Below are 14476 nucleotides of genomic sequence, written 5' to 3'. Positions count from 1 at the left end.
ATTGCAGAACAATGTGAGGCAACTGGCGGACCTGGTCGACAAGCTCCCTCCGGAGCAGTCCAGGCCTTTTCAGGAGGTGGTCAGGCAGCTGAAGGCGTGCAGAAAGTTCCTGTCCAGGGGTATCTATGACACCTGTGATGTGGCATCCCGAGCTGCGGCCCAAGGTATAGTGATGCGCAGACTCTCCTGGCTGCGTGCCAGGATGTCCCTTGCCGGGGGGATAACATTTTTGGCGAAAAGGTCGAGCAGTTAGTGGACCAACTACACCAGCGGGAAACCGCTCTCGACAAGCTCTCCCACCGGGCGCCTTCAGCATCCACCTCTGCAGGTGGACGTTTTTCCCGGGCCCGGCAGGCTGCTCCCTACGCCTACAACAAACGTAAGTACACCCAGCCGGCCCGAAGGCCTCCTCAGGCACAGGGACATTCCCAGCGCGCTCGTTCCCGTCAACAGCATGCGCCTAAGCAGCCCCCTGCGCCTCCACAGCAAAAACCGGGGACAGGCTTTTGACTGGATCCATGGGAACATAGCCACCATCAAAGTGTCCGTGCCGGACAGCCTGCCGGTCGGAGGGAGGTTGAAAGCTTTTCACCAAAGGTGGCCTCTGATAACCTCTGACCAGTGGGTTCTCCAAATAGTGCAGTGCGGATACGCCCTGAATTTGGCCTCCACTCCACCAAATTGCACTCCGGGAGCTCAATCCTTCAGTTCCCATCACAGGCAGGTACTTGCAGAGGAACTCTCCGCCCTTCTCAGCGCCAATGTGATCGAGCCCGTGCCACCCGGGCAGGAAGGGCAGGGATTCTATTCCAGGTACTTCCTTGTAGAAAAGAAAACAGGGGGGATGCGCCCCATCCTAGACTTGAGAGGCCTGAACAAATACCTGGTCAAAGAGAAGTTCAGGATGCTTTCCTTGGGCACCCATGATTCAGAAAGACGATTGGCTATGTTCCCTGGATTTAAAGGACGCTTACACTCACATCCCGATACTGCCAGCTCATAGACAGTATCTCAGATTTCGTCTGGGGACACGGCACTTTCAGTATTGTGTGCTGCCCTTTGGGCTCGCCTCTGCACCACGGGTGTTCACGAAGTGTCTCGTGGTGGTGGCGGCATACCTATGCAAGCTGGGAGTGCACGTGTTCCCGTACCTCGACGATTGGCTGGTCAAGAGCACCTCAGAGGCAGGAGCTCTTCGTGCATGCAGTGCTCTATCCACCTTCTGGAGCTGCTGGGGTTTGTGTTAAATTACCCGAAGTCCCATCTCCAGCCAGTCCAATCTCTGGAATTCATAGGAGCGCTGCTGAATTCTCAGACGGCTCAGGCCTTTCTCCCCGAAGCAAGGGCGCAGAACCTTCTATCCCTTGCCTCTCAGACCAGAGCGTCTCAGCAGGTCACAGCTCGGCAGATGTTGAGACTCCTGGGCCATATGGCCTCCACGGTTCATGTGACTCCCATGGCTCGCCTTCACATGAGACCTGCTCAATGGACCCTAGCTTCCCAGTGGTGTCAAGCTAACGGGAACCTAGAAGATGTCATCTGCCTGTCCATCAGTTGCCGCAATTCGCTGCACTGGTGGACCATTCGGACCAATTTGACCCTGGGACGTCCATTCCAAATTCCGCAGCCTACGAAAGTGCTGACAACGGATGCGTCTCGCCTGGGGTGGGGAGCTCATGTCGATGGACTCCACACCCAGGGGCTGTGGTCCCTTCAGGAACAAGATCTCCAGATCAACCTCCTGGAGCTCCGAGCGGTCTGGAATGCGCTGAAGGCCTTCAGAGATAGGCTGTCCTACCAAATCATCCAAATTCGAACAGACAATCAGGTTGCAATGTATTACATCAACAAGCAGGGGGTCACCAGATCTCACCCCCTGTGTCAGGAAGCCGTCGGGATGTGGCGTTGGGCTTGCCAGTTCGGCATGCTTCTCCAAGCCACATACCTGGCAGGCGTAAACAACAGTCTGGCCGACAGACTGAGCAGAGTCATGCAACCGCACGAGTGGTCGCTCCATTCCAGAGTGGTACGCAAGATCTTCCGAGAGTGGGGCACTCCCTCGGTGGACCTTTTCGCCTCTCAGACCAACCACAAGCTGCCTCTGTTCTGTTCCAGACTACAGGCACACTGCAGACTGACGTCGGATGCCTTTCTCCTCCATTGGGGGACCGGCCTCCTGTATGCTTATCCTCCCATACCTTTGGTGGGGAAGACCTTACTGAAGCTCAAGGAAGACCACAGCACCATGATTCTGATAGCGCCTTTTTGGCCCCGTCAGATCTGGTTCCCTCTACTTCTGGAGTTGTCCTCCGAAGAACCGTGGAGATTGGAGTGTTTTCCGACTCTCATTTCGCAGAACGACGGAGCGCTTCTGCACCCCAACCTTCAGTCTCTGGCTCTCACGGCCTGGATGTTGAGGGCGTAGATTTTGCTTCGTTGGGTCTGTCTGAGGGTGTCTCCCGTGTCTTGCTTGCCTCTAGAAAGGATTCCACTAAAAAGAGTTACTTTTTCAAATGGAGGAGGTTTGTCGTCTGGTGTGAGAGCAAGGCCCTAGAACCTCGTTCTTGTCCTGCACAGAACCTGCTTGAATACCTTCTGCACTTATCAGAGTCTGGTCTCAAGACCAACTCAGTAAGGAATCACCTTAGTGCGATTAGTGCTTACCATCATCGTGTAGAGGGTAAAGCCATCTCTGGAGAGCCTTTAGTCGTTCGATTCATGAGAGGCTTGCTTTTGTCAAGGCCCCCAGTCAAGCCTCCTGCAGTGTCATGGGATCTCAACATCGTCCTCACCCAGCTGATGAAACCTCCTTTTGAGCCACTGAATTCATGCCATCTGAAATACTTGACCTGGAAGGTCATTTTCTTGGTGGCAGTTACTTCAGCTCGTAGAGTCAGTGAGCTTCAAGCCCTGGTAGCCCATGCTCCTTATACCAAATTTCATCATAACAGGGTAGTACTCCGCACTCACCCCAAGTTTCTGCCAAAGGTGGTGTAGGAGTTCCATCTTAACCAGTCAATTGTCTTGCCAACATTCTTTCCCAGACCGCATACCCGCCCTGCTGAACGTCAGTTGCACACATTGGACTGCAAGCGAGCGTTGGCCTTCTATCTGGAGCGGACACAGCCCCACAGACAGTCCACCCAATTGTTTATTTCTTTCGACCCCAATAGGAAAGGGGTCGCTGTCGGGAAATGCAACATCTCCAATTGGCTAGCAGATTGCATTTCCTTCACTTACGCCCAGGCTGGGCTGACTCTTGAGGGTCATGTCACGGCTCATAGTGTTAGAGCCATGGCAGCGTCAGTGGCCCACTTGAAGTCAGCCACTCTTGAAGAGATTTGCAAGGCTGCGATGTGGTCATCTGTCCACACATTCACATCACATTACTGCCTCCAGCAGGATACCCGACGCGACAGTCGGTTCGGGCAGTCGGTGCTGCAGATTCTGTTTGGGGTTTGAATCCAACTCCACCCTCCAGGACCCGATTTTATTCTGGTCAGGCTGCACTCTCAGTTAGTTGTTCTTCGTAGGTCAATTTCTGTTATGCCCTCACCGTTGCGAGGTTCAATTGACCTGGGTTGTTTGAGTGAGCCTGAGAGCTAGGGATACCCCAGTCGTGAGAACAAGCAGCCTGCTTGTCTTCGGAGAAAGCGAATGATACATACCTGTAGCAGGTGTTCTCCGAAGACAGCAGGCTGATTGTTCTCACCTACCCTCCCTCCTCCCCTTTGGAGTTGCGTTTTACTCATTCCTTTGCTTGTCATTCAACTGAGCGGGAACGGTCGCGCACGGGCGGGAAGACGGCCGCGCATGCGTGGTGGGCGTGCCCTGCGTGCGGGACCGCCCACGAAGTTTTCTTCCGGTTGGTGGGGGCTGCCGTGGACGTCAACCCAGTCGTGAGAACAATCAGCCTGCTGTCCTTGGAGAACACCTGCTACAGGTATGTATCATTCGCTTTATAGAATAGTGCTGCACACATACTTACAAATTGTTGCCAACAATTGATAGCACCTTATTGGTGCTAAATGGCTCGTTACTCAAATTGCACAAGTCCAAATTTGCATGTACAATTTCAAGCAAAGCACCATATATAGAGTTTGGGGGAATGTGTAGAATTGGGAGCAAATTTGTTTTTATTAACCTGTGAATATTCACTTCTAAGGTATGATAGTTGAGTTAGCCCTATTTTATCACTGGAGTGCAGCTGGTTCCTACTATTAGTCAGAAATGAATTGACAGGTAAACCAACTCACCAGTTTCAATGATGAGCAATTAACTTTAGAAGATGTATGTATTTTATTTATTATAATCACAGATTGGCAGATTGTATAGTTTACACATGCCTTGTATATTATTTAGGTTAAGTGTTTAAAGTAGGTAGAGGACATTTAGAAAACCCTCAGCATAACATTGCCTTGCAAGATTTTGTCACAGTAGATGCTGACTGAATTCCAGTCTTCAACATAGTATTTATGTATGCTATGTTTATAAACTATATGTCGCTATTAAGATACTACCTTGTGTCCAGTCTTTTTCTGCAAATCATTAGTTCAAAAGGGAAATACTGGAATTGTCCTTTAAAAGGAGAAAAGAACATGTTCACCTTGTAGAAAGGACGTGTTCCTGTTATAGAAAGAAAAAGCCGTCTTTTCTTGGCACATGCCCAGCTGTACTATCAGTGTAATCCAGCAGCCTCCCAGCTTTCCGTGTTATATTCCGCTTGAGAATTAAAGGCAGGCTATTCTCTGTATTTTCAAGGCTGCCAAGGGATTCCACTAAGCAACACTGGAGCACTTTTACTCTCGAATACTAAATATGACAAAGCCTATTTAATTTATGTGCCCATTATATAATATTGCATATTTTCAGTTTTAGAAAAGTGTAAAATGTAAAACAGACTTTCTTAATTAAAAGAACAAAATAAGTCTAACCCTCTTAATTAAGCAAAAGCACAACACAGATGCTAGTCCAATATGTTCAAAATCACTACACTATGAACAAAAAATCTTATTCTAAACTCTACTGACTAAAATTTTGAACAGAGTTAAAAATAATGATTATTATATTCATAATAATGCAATTTATTTATTTCAAAGTACCACAATAAAACAACAATTTTCTTACAGTGAAAATAAGTCATATATTTTCAATTCTTGGAATATTTTATTGATTATCTTCAATGTGGGAATTGTTATAAGGTATGGAATAAGATGAGACCGTGATTTTATATATTTCAGTATATAATGTTATGCTGATCCAGTTTTTGCCCCTGTTTTTCAGGAGTGATCTCTTACACAGAATATTTATTTTTGCTGACAATCCTAACAAGTAAGTGACTAATTTTATCTTATAAATATGAAAGATTATCAGCTGCTCATGCTATTATATAATCTTTACTTCCCAGTTGTACTGTTTTATTGTCTTCTTATTTCCCCTTTTCTTTATGTACTCTTATCCTAATTAGCATGCCCCAGTGAATCAAATACCCTTTTAGTCCTGAGGAATGAAGGGAAGTCTCCTCTGAGATTATCTCTCAGGACAGCTCTGGTATCATCACTGCCTGCCACAGTAACAGCAGCCACCTTCTCTTCTTCTCTGGGCTTCAGTTCATCCTCTGTTTTATGATCCTGGGCTTTGTCAGACAGCAGATTGTTGCATGCCTTGCTGTAGCCAGAGACCAAGGGCCAATCTTGGCATTTTATTGTTATGCAGCAACCTGAATATGAGTTTGCAGTTATCCAGAACATCTGTATCTGATGTCAGTGGCATACTGTTTAATTCCTGGCACTGTCATTTGCCTTAATACATACAGGCGTCATGTAGCTTTCAGTTCAACAACATGCTCAACTTCCTCTCTCGCTTTCTGTCCTTTTTTTCTCTTCTGTGAAGTGCTAGCAGTTTTTAAAATCACCTCCTATTTAATTATTCTCAACATTATTTATCAAGTTAAATTAGTGAGTGATGGGGTGCTGTGCTCCTCCATCTCAGATCTTCTTGTTGGTAACCCAGTAGCATGCAGAATATAACACAAAGAATAGTATTGGGGAAAGAGGTGGGTTTTTTTTTAATTATGCTGCTTTAAAGTCTTTATAAAGCCATGCTACAAGAGTGACAGAGGGAAAATGCTGCTCAGAGACACAAAGATCCACATCTTAAAGGAAGTCCCCTACTACAGTCAATGTTTACAATATCAGTTTGGAACATCAAATAAGCACCCATAGATTTCCCGTTATACATGCAAAAAAGAAGTTGCTTAAAATAGGTTGTGATTGTGGGCATATATCCTTCAGCTATTATAATTAAGAACATAAATGCCAAATTGGGTCAGACTGATGATCCATCAAATCCAGCATCTTGTCTCTTCAACAGTGGCCAATCTGAGCTACGTGGAAATATCTGGCAGATCCCCAAATAGGAATTTCCATTTTCAGTGTCAGTTTTCTTTAATCTAACTGGGGTTTAGAATAGTTCTTAAAGGGCACAGAGAAAGTATCCTGCCAATCTGTAGAATACCAGATAATAATAGAAGGAAGGTTTGTACTTGATTGAATTCCAGTTCATTATCCACTTGTGAGATGAGAAATGTGCATTAAATGATGTAGATATTGCATGGTGTTGGTAGTTAAAAATGAGTGAATCTGCTAGGAATATGGTTAAGGAGTCGTCATTAAAGTGTGTTAAAAGCTTACATTACTGTAAACACCAAATAAATTCCTTTAATACAGAAAAAGTTCTTGTTGTCACATGCAAATGGGTGCAAATCAGTTCAGCATTAAAATGGCTTGATACATATCCCATGTGACTTGTATTAACTTCAAAAAATAGCTATACCTCAAGAGGTAGTTAACTTGTTTTGAGAGCATCAGCAGGCTAACATGTCAGCCAATATCTTGGTCACAACCCCTCATTCTCTGTAAAGTGTCCTCCTGAGTCACAAAGTAACTCTCCTCCCCTACTCCCCTAGCTGGAGACTGTCAAACAGCTCAAAGGGCTCTAATCTCCAGTGTCCCCATCCCCATTCAAAAAGCTTTGAGGAGGCTATGAACACCAAGATGCTCCTTTCCACTGGATTCTCCTACGTAACCAGAGTGGGCAAAGGTTTAGGTGGGGAACAAGAAAGATCTCTACTCGCTCCTACACATGGAAGCCTTCTGGTCAACTGGAGTCAAGTAGAACAGGAGTAAATTAGGCAGAGTGGCCCAGGAGAGAGAAAATGTAGAGGCTCTGAGCCTCAGTTGACACTCTTGGAGGGAGGGGACCATTAGAATGCAGAGCCCTTTAATACCTCTTTGGGAGGCCTTCAGGTAGAGGGGCTGTGCTGCTGTCAAAAGGAGGTATACTCTGCCAGTAGGTGTTATTTTGGGATGTGGAAGTCCCCTTACTGAGGTCAGTGGTGTCCACATTTGCAGGATTAGTAAAATCAGGCATACTAGGCTGCTTAAGCCCCATATTCCAAATCACTGTGAATTTTAGAAAACTGCTGAAGGTCTGTTTTTTTGTTTTTTATTTTGAGCTGGTCTGTGGCCATCTGCAATGATGCTATTTGGGAGGAATGATTTGTAATTAAACTGTGGTATCCAAAGCCTGATTTGTTATGAAAAGGAACAGGGAATATATGTTTTCACTCTTAGGCTAATTTTATGCATTAGATTTAGGATGATTTATGGAAAAAGCTAACTTTGGGGGCTCATTTTCAAAACAGGAAAAGTCCAAAAATGGCATAACAGTCAATGCAGGCCTCACTCAGCCCACTATCTCCAACTGCCTTGCCCAGTTCCTCGATGCCTTCCTCACCCACATCTCACACCTCAGACTATATTACCTTCTCCATTACCATCCAGGCAGTCCAGAACAACGTGGCTTAGTTCTATGCCATAGAGTTCTTCCCTTCAGTCAGAGGTATCAATTGCACACACGTTGCTGGACCTCCTGTGCATACAAAGCACCTACAGGAATAGAAAATCATATCACTCCATGAACATGCATGTCATGTGTGATGCCTAGGGGGAGATTGTGGATGTGTGTGCCCGCTACCCAGGCTCCACCTACGACGCTTACGTCCTTCAGCATTCAGAAATCTACCACAGGTTTGACTGAGGAGATATCACCAGTGGCTGGCTCCTAGGTAAGCAGTACAGGGATTCCCAAACCTCATACTCTCTACCCCTCCTAACCTTTAACACACTCCCTTCCTCTTGATACCCCCACAACCCAAAACCATTACCCCATCTCTACAATGTCACCTTACCAGTCAATACATATTCATTTCTGTGATTCTGCTTCTTCCCACAGATGACAGAGGCTACCCCAAGCAAGAGTAGCTCATGAATCCCATAGTCCACCCCTAAAATGAGGCGGAGAAGGAGTACAACAAGAGGCATAAGAATACACGCACCATCATAGAATGGACCTTTGGCCAGCTCAAATTTGCTTCATATGTCTGCACCATTCCGGAGAGGAGCTCCTCTACAGCCATGAAAAGGTTGCCAAAATTTTCATGGCCTGCTGCATGCTGCACAACCTGGCTCTCCAATGAGTAGGAACAGCAACTACAGCAGAAGCAAGGCTGCCATATAATCCTGGAGATCTCGCCGGATCCCCAGAAGCTACTGCCAAGATATTCTGGGATGCCTCCCAGCTCTCTTGCTCTATGGTATGCAGCAGCTGCCCGCATTCTTCTTGGAGCCCTTCACGCAACAACTGTAGCTTCTGCTGCCAGTAGTCTGCCAGCTACAAATTCTGCACCACCAGTTTCTTGGCCAGCCACAACACCTGCTGCAGTAGGGTCCTGTACAGTCCAGCTGTGGCTCCTCATCAGCCTCCTGTGCTTCTGTTGAGCCATCTGCAAATGCTGCAGGTAGGGTGGTGGGTTCCAATACTAATTGCTCCAGCTCTTCACCCTCTGTAGGCGTCTTCTGGCTAGTATCCTTAGTATGCTCTTCCTCTGCCCCCGGTACCCTCCTGTGAGCCCTCAGCTGCCACCAATTCGCCCTCCTCCTCCTCCTGATACTCCTGCGCTGCCTTCTGGTTCCTGGCTGTCCATCGGACTCTGTGCCCTCACCTACATAGGGAACATAGAGGTACCGTGTCTGTTGAACTAGTGAACCTGGTATTCTGCTGTAGCCTTCCTGAACGTACCCCTCCATATGCACTTCTAGACCCCAACTGATGAGGAATGGCAATGTCATGCAACCCAAATTTATATGCCTCTACATCCAACACTGCAGGAACCAAGGGGTATGGAGTACTGTGTACCTTAGAGGCCAGAGTGCTGGATAACCACACAGCCAGGTGGGTACAGAAGGAAGGCTTGTGGAAGTGGTGTGGAGGGCACAGTGAAAAGAACACAGAGGTGTAGAAAGCAGGAATAGACAGTGGTTGGTGATGGGCCAAGGTGGAGGGGGAGAAAAAAGGCATCTAAACACTACAGATACAGGGGTCCTCCACCTGATGAGCTGAGTGGCCCCAAATGTGCCCACTAACTAGTACTCCCTTTTGAATTATTGGGACATGGCCCCTGATAACCAGCCTTTCAGCATGTACTGAAGGAATGGATCCTCAGAAGCTTAGCTGAAATTGGGTGGCGGAGCAGTTGGGGGGAAGAGGGGGTGGTGGTTGGGAGACGAGGATAGGGGAGGGCAGACTTATACGGTCTGTAACAGAGCCGGTGATGGGAGGCGGGACTGGTGGTTGGGAGGCGGGAAATACTGCTGGGCAGACTTATATGGTCTGTGCCCTGAAAAGGACAGGTACAAATTCAAGGTAAGGTATACACATATGAGTTTGTCATGGGCAGACTGGATGGACCATGCAGGTCTTTTTCTGCCGTCATCTACTATGTTACTATGTACTCTAATATGCCTTCTTACTCCCTCCTCCACCTACCTGAGAATCTATATTATACATGGGAGTGCTAATAGTGAGGCCCCACACACACATTGTCCCTGCCTGAGGAAGAAAGGGTGAAACAGAGAGAACAGCCAGCACAGCTTTGTTCTCCCAAACTTGCCTGACTCCCCAGCCTTTGCTGTGTATCATGCGCTTTCCTAGAGATAAGTTTCTTGGTGTCTGCACCGGGGTTGGCCCCAGCCTTGTGCCTCACAGACCTCTTCAGCTGCTTCCATTTCCTTTTGCAGCCCTCTACCTCCCTATTTGTGTGGTAGACTGCATTAAGCTTGTTGCATGTGGTGACTCATTCATTTCCCTTGGTATATGCCTACATTGTTTCCCCTTTGGGGCAAAGAGATTGGCATAGCATGCTGTGATCTCCTTGACAAGTGCCTTAATCTCGCCATCGTTGGAATTGCACTTTCTGCTCGGGGCTTTTTTTGGGGTGCCATAGCAATTGCGGAATGTGGAGGGTTGAAAATCCCAAGATGCACGTTTTTGTAGGGCATGGTAGATGTTTCAGCTATGGCCACTTAGATGTTTGGGAGATGGACTTTTTTGGTTTTTTATTTTTGGGTTTTTTATTTATTTCATTTACATAATAGATTAGATTAGATTCAGGTTTTAGGAAGAATGATGCTAAATCCTGTGATTTAGACACCATTTTCAACCCTCAACGTTGCCTTAACATTCCTAAGAGAGAGGTAGCTTCTCATCTGCCTGGAATCTTCCACACCTGAGAAACTAATTCATTTGATCTCCATTCTGTTTCTGTAGCATCAGGCAGCTGAACCCCGGAAGCCGTGAGCCAGCTGGAGTCTCCTTTGACCACTATCTCTAGGTAAGCAGACACTTCTGATCCTCCCCTTCCCCTTCTGGAAGGGAGATGACCTGAAACCTGCTCTGCCTTATATTTCTGTTATCAATGGACTCCTTGCTTTATTGCAAGACCTGGCTGCTGGACAAGATAGAGCACAAGTCAGCAGGAACACAAGGGACAGTAGTGGACTATGATACAAACTACTATCATGCTATTTACCTATTTATTGTTTCCTCCAAAGCTGTTTATTATGCAAGTTTCCATTTTTATTCCATTGTTTCGCTAATCTTCTTTGTTTTAGTACTAGAAACTTGGAGTTAAACCATTTAAATTTTGGCAATAAATTGTCTAAAATGGACTCCCCTGTAACATTCCAATTAGTAATAAAAGATATGGGATTCAGACAGATTATCTTCCATTATTGCTTTCTGCCAAAAACACGTAGGATCAATCCTTTTTCTAATGCTATAATGGCTACTAGTTTTCATAGATCTTAGTTAAATGATTCCAGTTGATAGTAAAAGGTAGAGTATGATGGTCAGACCATAAGTTAGGGGACCAAGAGATATCTTGTCAACTGCTGTGATGGGCAACCTGTTATCGCAGGCTGTGGCAGGCCCTAAGACATTTGCTGTCACCTAATTTTTGCCTACTATAGGCACAGCATAATGGTTTGGGTTGTAGCCTGGGATCCTGGGAGGGGCGCCAGGTATGAGTCCCACGGAAGATAAGGGATCACAGGTACAGAAGTAAGGTTAGAAGGCTACAAGGGGCAGGAACTTTTATACCCCCTGAATGTTATCACCCTACAAGTAGGTACAAGCCTTTTAGATCTGTGCAGACTTGTTTGCAGCATATTTAGTCCTGGCCAGCCCAAGGTATAAAAGCCAGGGTTGAAAATTGCCTTTTCTATCATTTAAGGGGGTAATTTTACAAGAAAGTTGAGTGAGTTACAGTGTTCTGAATTGCCCCAGTGCATACATGCATAAAAACAGGTCTTCATAAAACATAGTACCTACCTTTACGCAATATGGGGGTTATTTTATAAAATAAAGTTACATACCTATAACAGGTTTTATTTGAGGACAGCAGGACTTGAATCCTAACAAAGTGGGTGATGTTAGTAAAGGAGCTCACTGCAGGAAAATGCTACTCCAGCAACTTTTCTAGAAGTGTTTGGACTGCCTCACCACACATGTGTGCCTGTACCACCTGCCTTGTGCAAGACCTCCTCAGCCTATTTCTAGCTAAAGGAATAGATTCTGATATTAGCCCATAGAGCAGTGGTTCTCAACATTTTTTCAGTCAGGTCATACCTGTGGGCACCTTTCACATAGAAGACACACTTCATACATGACTCACACAGACCTTTGGTCTGATATAGTATAGCAGTTCTTAGGAATTAAGTGTGAGTATGCTCTGTATCCACTAAAATCCTATCTCCCCCCAACCACAGGTGCAGGTCATCACTAACACATTTTCTCCATAGACGTTACAGTGCAAGAATCAAGGGACGGGGTTAAGATGGCAGCAGCATGTTGAGGCATGTGAGGACTACCTGCAGATTTTTACCTTTCACTTTAGTTTTCCTAATGTATCCGAAGTGCCGGGGTAGGGTTCTGACCTACCTGGCTCAGCAGGATTTAGCGGTGTCAGCTCAACAGACGATCACGCACTATGCCCAACCTCTTCCCATGATTTCCCTGGGCCACTCCTCTGCTGTGGTAGCTGTTGCTGGAACAGCGGCACTGCCTGGAGGGGGGGGGGGGATTGTACCCACTTCAGGTTCTCGCATCACCCCCGGTTTCTCTGCTTTGACCCCGGAAGTAATATTGGTAGTGCAGTCAGCACCCGCAGCAACAACTCAGGAGGTTCGGGGGCAGCATCTGGCACTGGGAGGAGAACAGGCAGCTTCCAGAAGAGGGGAACCACCTCGCAGCAGCCAGAGCAGAGTGAGGGTGGCCCAACGTTGTTGGTTGTGGCTGCCAGCTCCAAGATTGGGACTTGGGAGTCCTCTGGTACTCTAGGTATGTTGCCATCTTTGCCAGGTACAAGGGTCTCATTACACAAACTTTGGCAGATACTGGTTAAAATGGACTTGGGGATTACTAAATGTCCTTCGGAATTATCCTCTTCGGTCATTACTGTTGGGCAATTGTCTCAGAAACAAGAAACTACAACTCAAAAGCTGCAACATGATATATCAGAGGTGCAGGTCAAGGTTCATGAAAACCAGCAAGTGGTTAGTGGGGCTGGTTGAGGATAAATTTATGATGCATAGAAAATTGGAGTAAGTCAAAAATTAACTCAGACATTTAAATTTACAAATTTTGAATTTTCCTAAGGGTTATGGATAAACTCCAGTGATTACATGGAAGAATTTTCTGGTACAAGCTTATGGGATGGGAGATTAATCTTTTCCTCCAGTCAATAAGGTTTATTGTTTGTCTCAGAGATGCATCAGGTCTGAACTTAATCAACTAGTTCTCGACATTTCTGCAATATTGGAATCTTCTACTAAGGTAGTACAGGAAATAGCTACCTTATTGGTGAGCTTCATCTTTGAGCAAGATTTAAATGCTGTTCTGAGACTATACTTGTAATCCGAATTTGCACTATCTGGGACATAGAATATGGATATACCCTGATGTGGCTAGAGCCACACAAGAGAAACATAAACTGTTTCTACCCATGCGACAAGAAACAGTTTCCTTGGGTTAATCATTCTTTTTACGATGTCCTTGTAAATGTTTGGTAAAATATTTGAATGTTCAGTACATATTCTATTTATCAGACCAATTAGATTCTTTTCTTGATTTAAAGAAGTTGTCTGTATTAGCCGCTCTGCCAGTTGTTGAAGCTTATTGAGAATTTATGATATAGGGAAGTAGGTAGCTGTTAATGCCTTTTTTTCTCTCTCTCTCTCTATCTCTTTTCTTTACTTTACTTGATTAAGTGCTCTAATTATACCAACTCTGCCCCAGTTTGAATTGTGGGCTAAAGAGAAATACCAAGGATTTTGAGGTTTTCCTTGTGATATTATTATCCTTTTGGTTATTACATTTCCCTGTAATTTGTATGTTTCTATAAGCAAGATTACTTGTGATGATTATGTTTAAGCTTTGTAAATAAAATGAAAAAAAAAAGTTATAATGCAAAATATATTCTGATTCTCATGTCATCTAAGCAGTGCGTGTTTTCTAGCAAAAAAGGTGCCGGTACTCAAATGCCAGACCACCCTTCAGGGGTGGGGTGATCACTGAGGGACCCACCCCACAATAGCCAGGCCCCCTGCAAACAGTCACAGAATCTATGAAAAGGCAGAATTGGTGTGTAGAGCCTGAGCTCTTTTACTGTAACTTGGGGACTATGAGTCAATTTTAGCAGACAATGAAAAAGGTGCCAGTACTCAGTACCCCCAAGTACCCCCTCAAAAAAAAAAAACCTGCATCTAAGTAATACCAACATAAAACTGTCCACTACCAGGCACATTGTGAAATATTACAAAACTTGGAAAAAATCATAACTCTACATATGTCTAGCAAATCTAGCATACAATAGTAGCAATGATTTAAACAACATAAACCCTAAGATATTTACATGGTGCCCTAGAACACCAATACATCTATTACTGGTAAAACAGAACAAGTGGTACTGCTACAGAATTCTACACAGAAAGTATATGCAAACAGAATACCACACCTCAGTCACATGCAAAACACTGACAAACCCTCACTAAACACAGAACAAGGGATCACAAATTAG

At 45.4% G+C, this 14476-nt stretch overlaps 1 protein-coding gene across 2 annotated transcripts in view; it reads left to right on the top strand.

The window, feature by feature from the left end:
* Positions 1–14476, top strand: part of MICU2 (mitochondrial calcium uptake 2) — a 505490-nt gene that overhangs the window by 380772 nt on the left and 110242 nt on the right. For both annotated transcript variants that reach the window (XM_030200306.1, XM_030200305.1), the window contains exon 5: positions 5284–5331. In XM_030200306.1, the coding sequence (XP_030056166.1) occupies positions 5284–5331 (48 nt within the window). The remainder of the gene's footprint in view (positions 1–5283; positions 5332–14476) is intronic.

This window comes from Microcaecilia unicolor, chromosome 4 (genome assembly GCF_901765095.1).
Source record: "Microcaecilia unicolor chromosome 4, aMicUni1.1, whole genome shotgun sequence".
NCBI lineage: Eukaryota > Metazoa > Chordata > Amphibia > Gymnophiona > Siphonopidae > Microcaecilia > Microcaecilia unicolor.
Note: the sequence above shows the minus strand (reverse complement) of the source record. Positions and strands in the feature narration are given on the sequence as shown.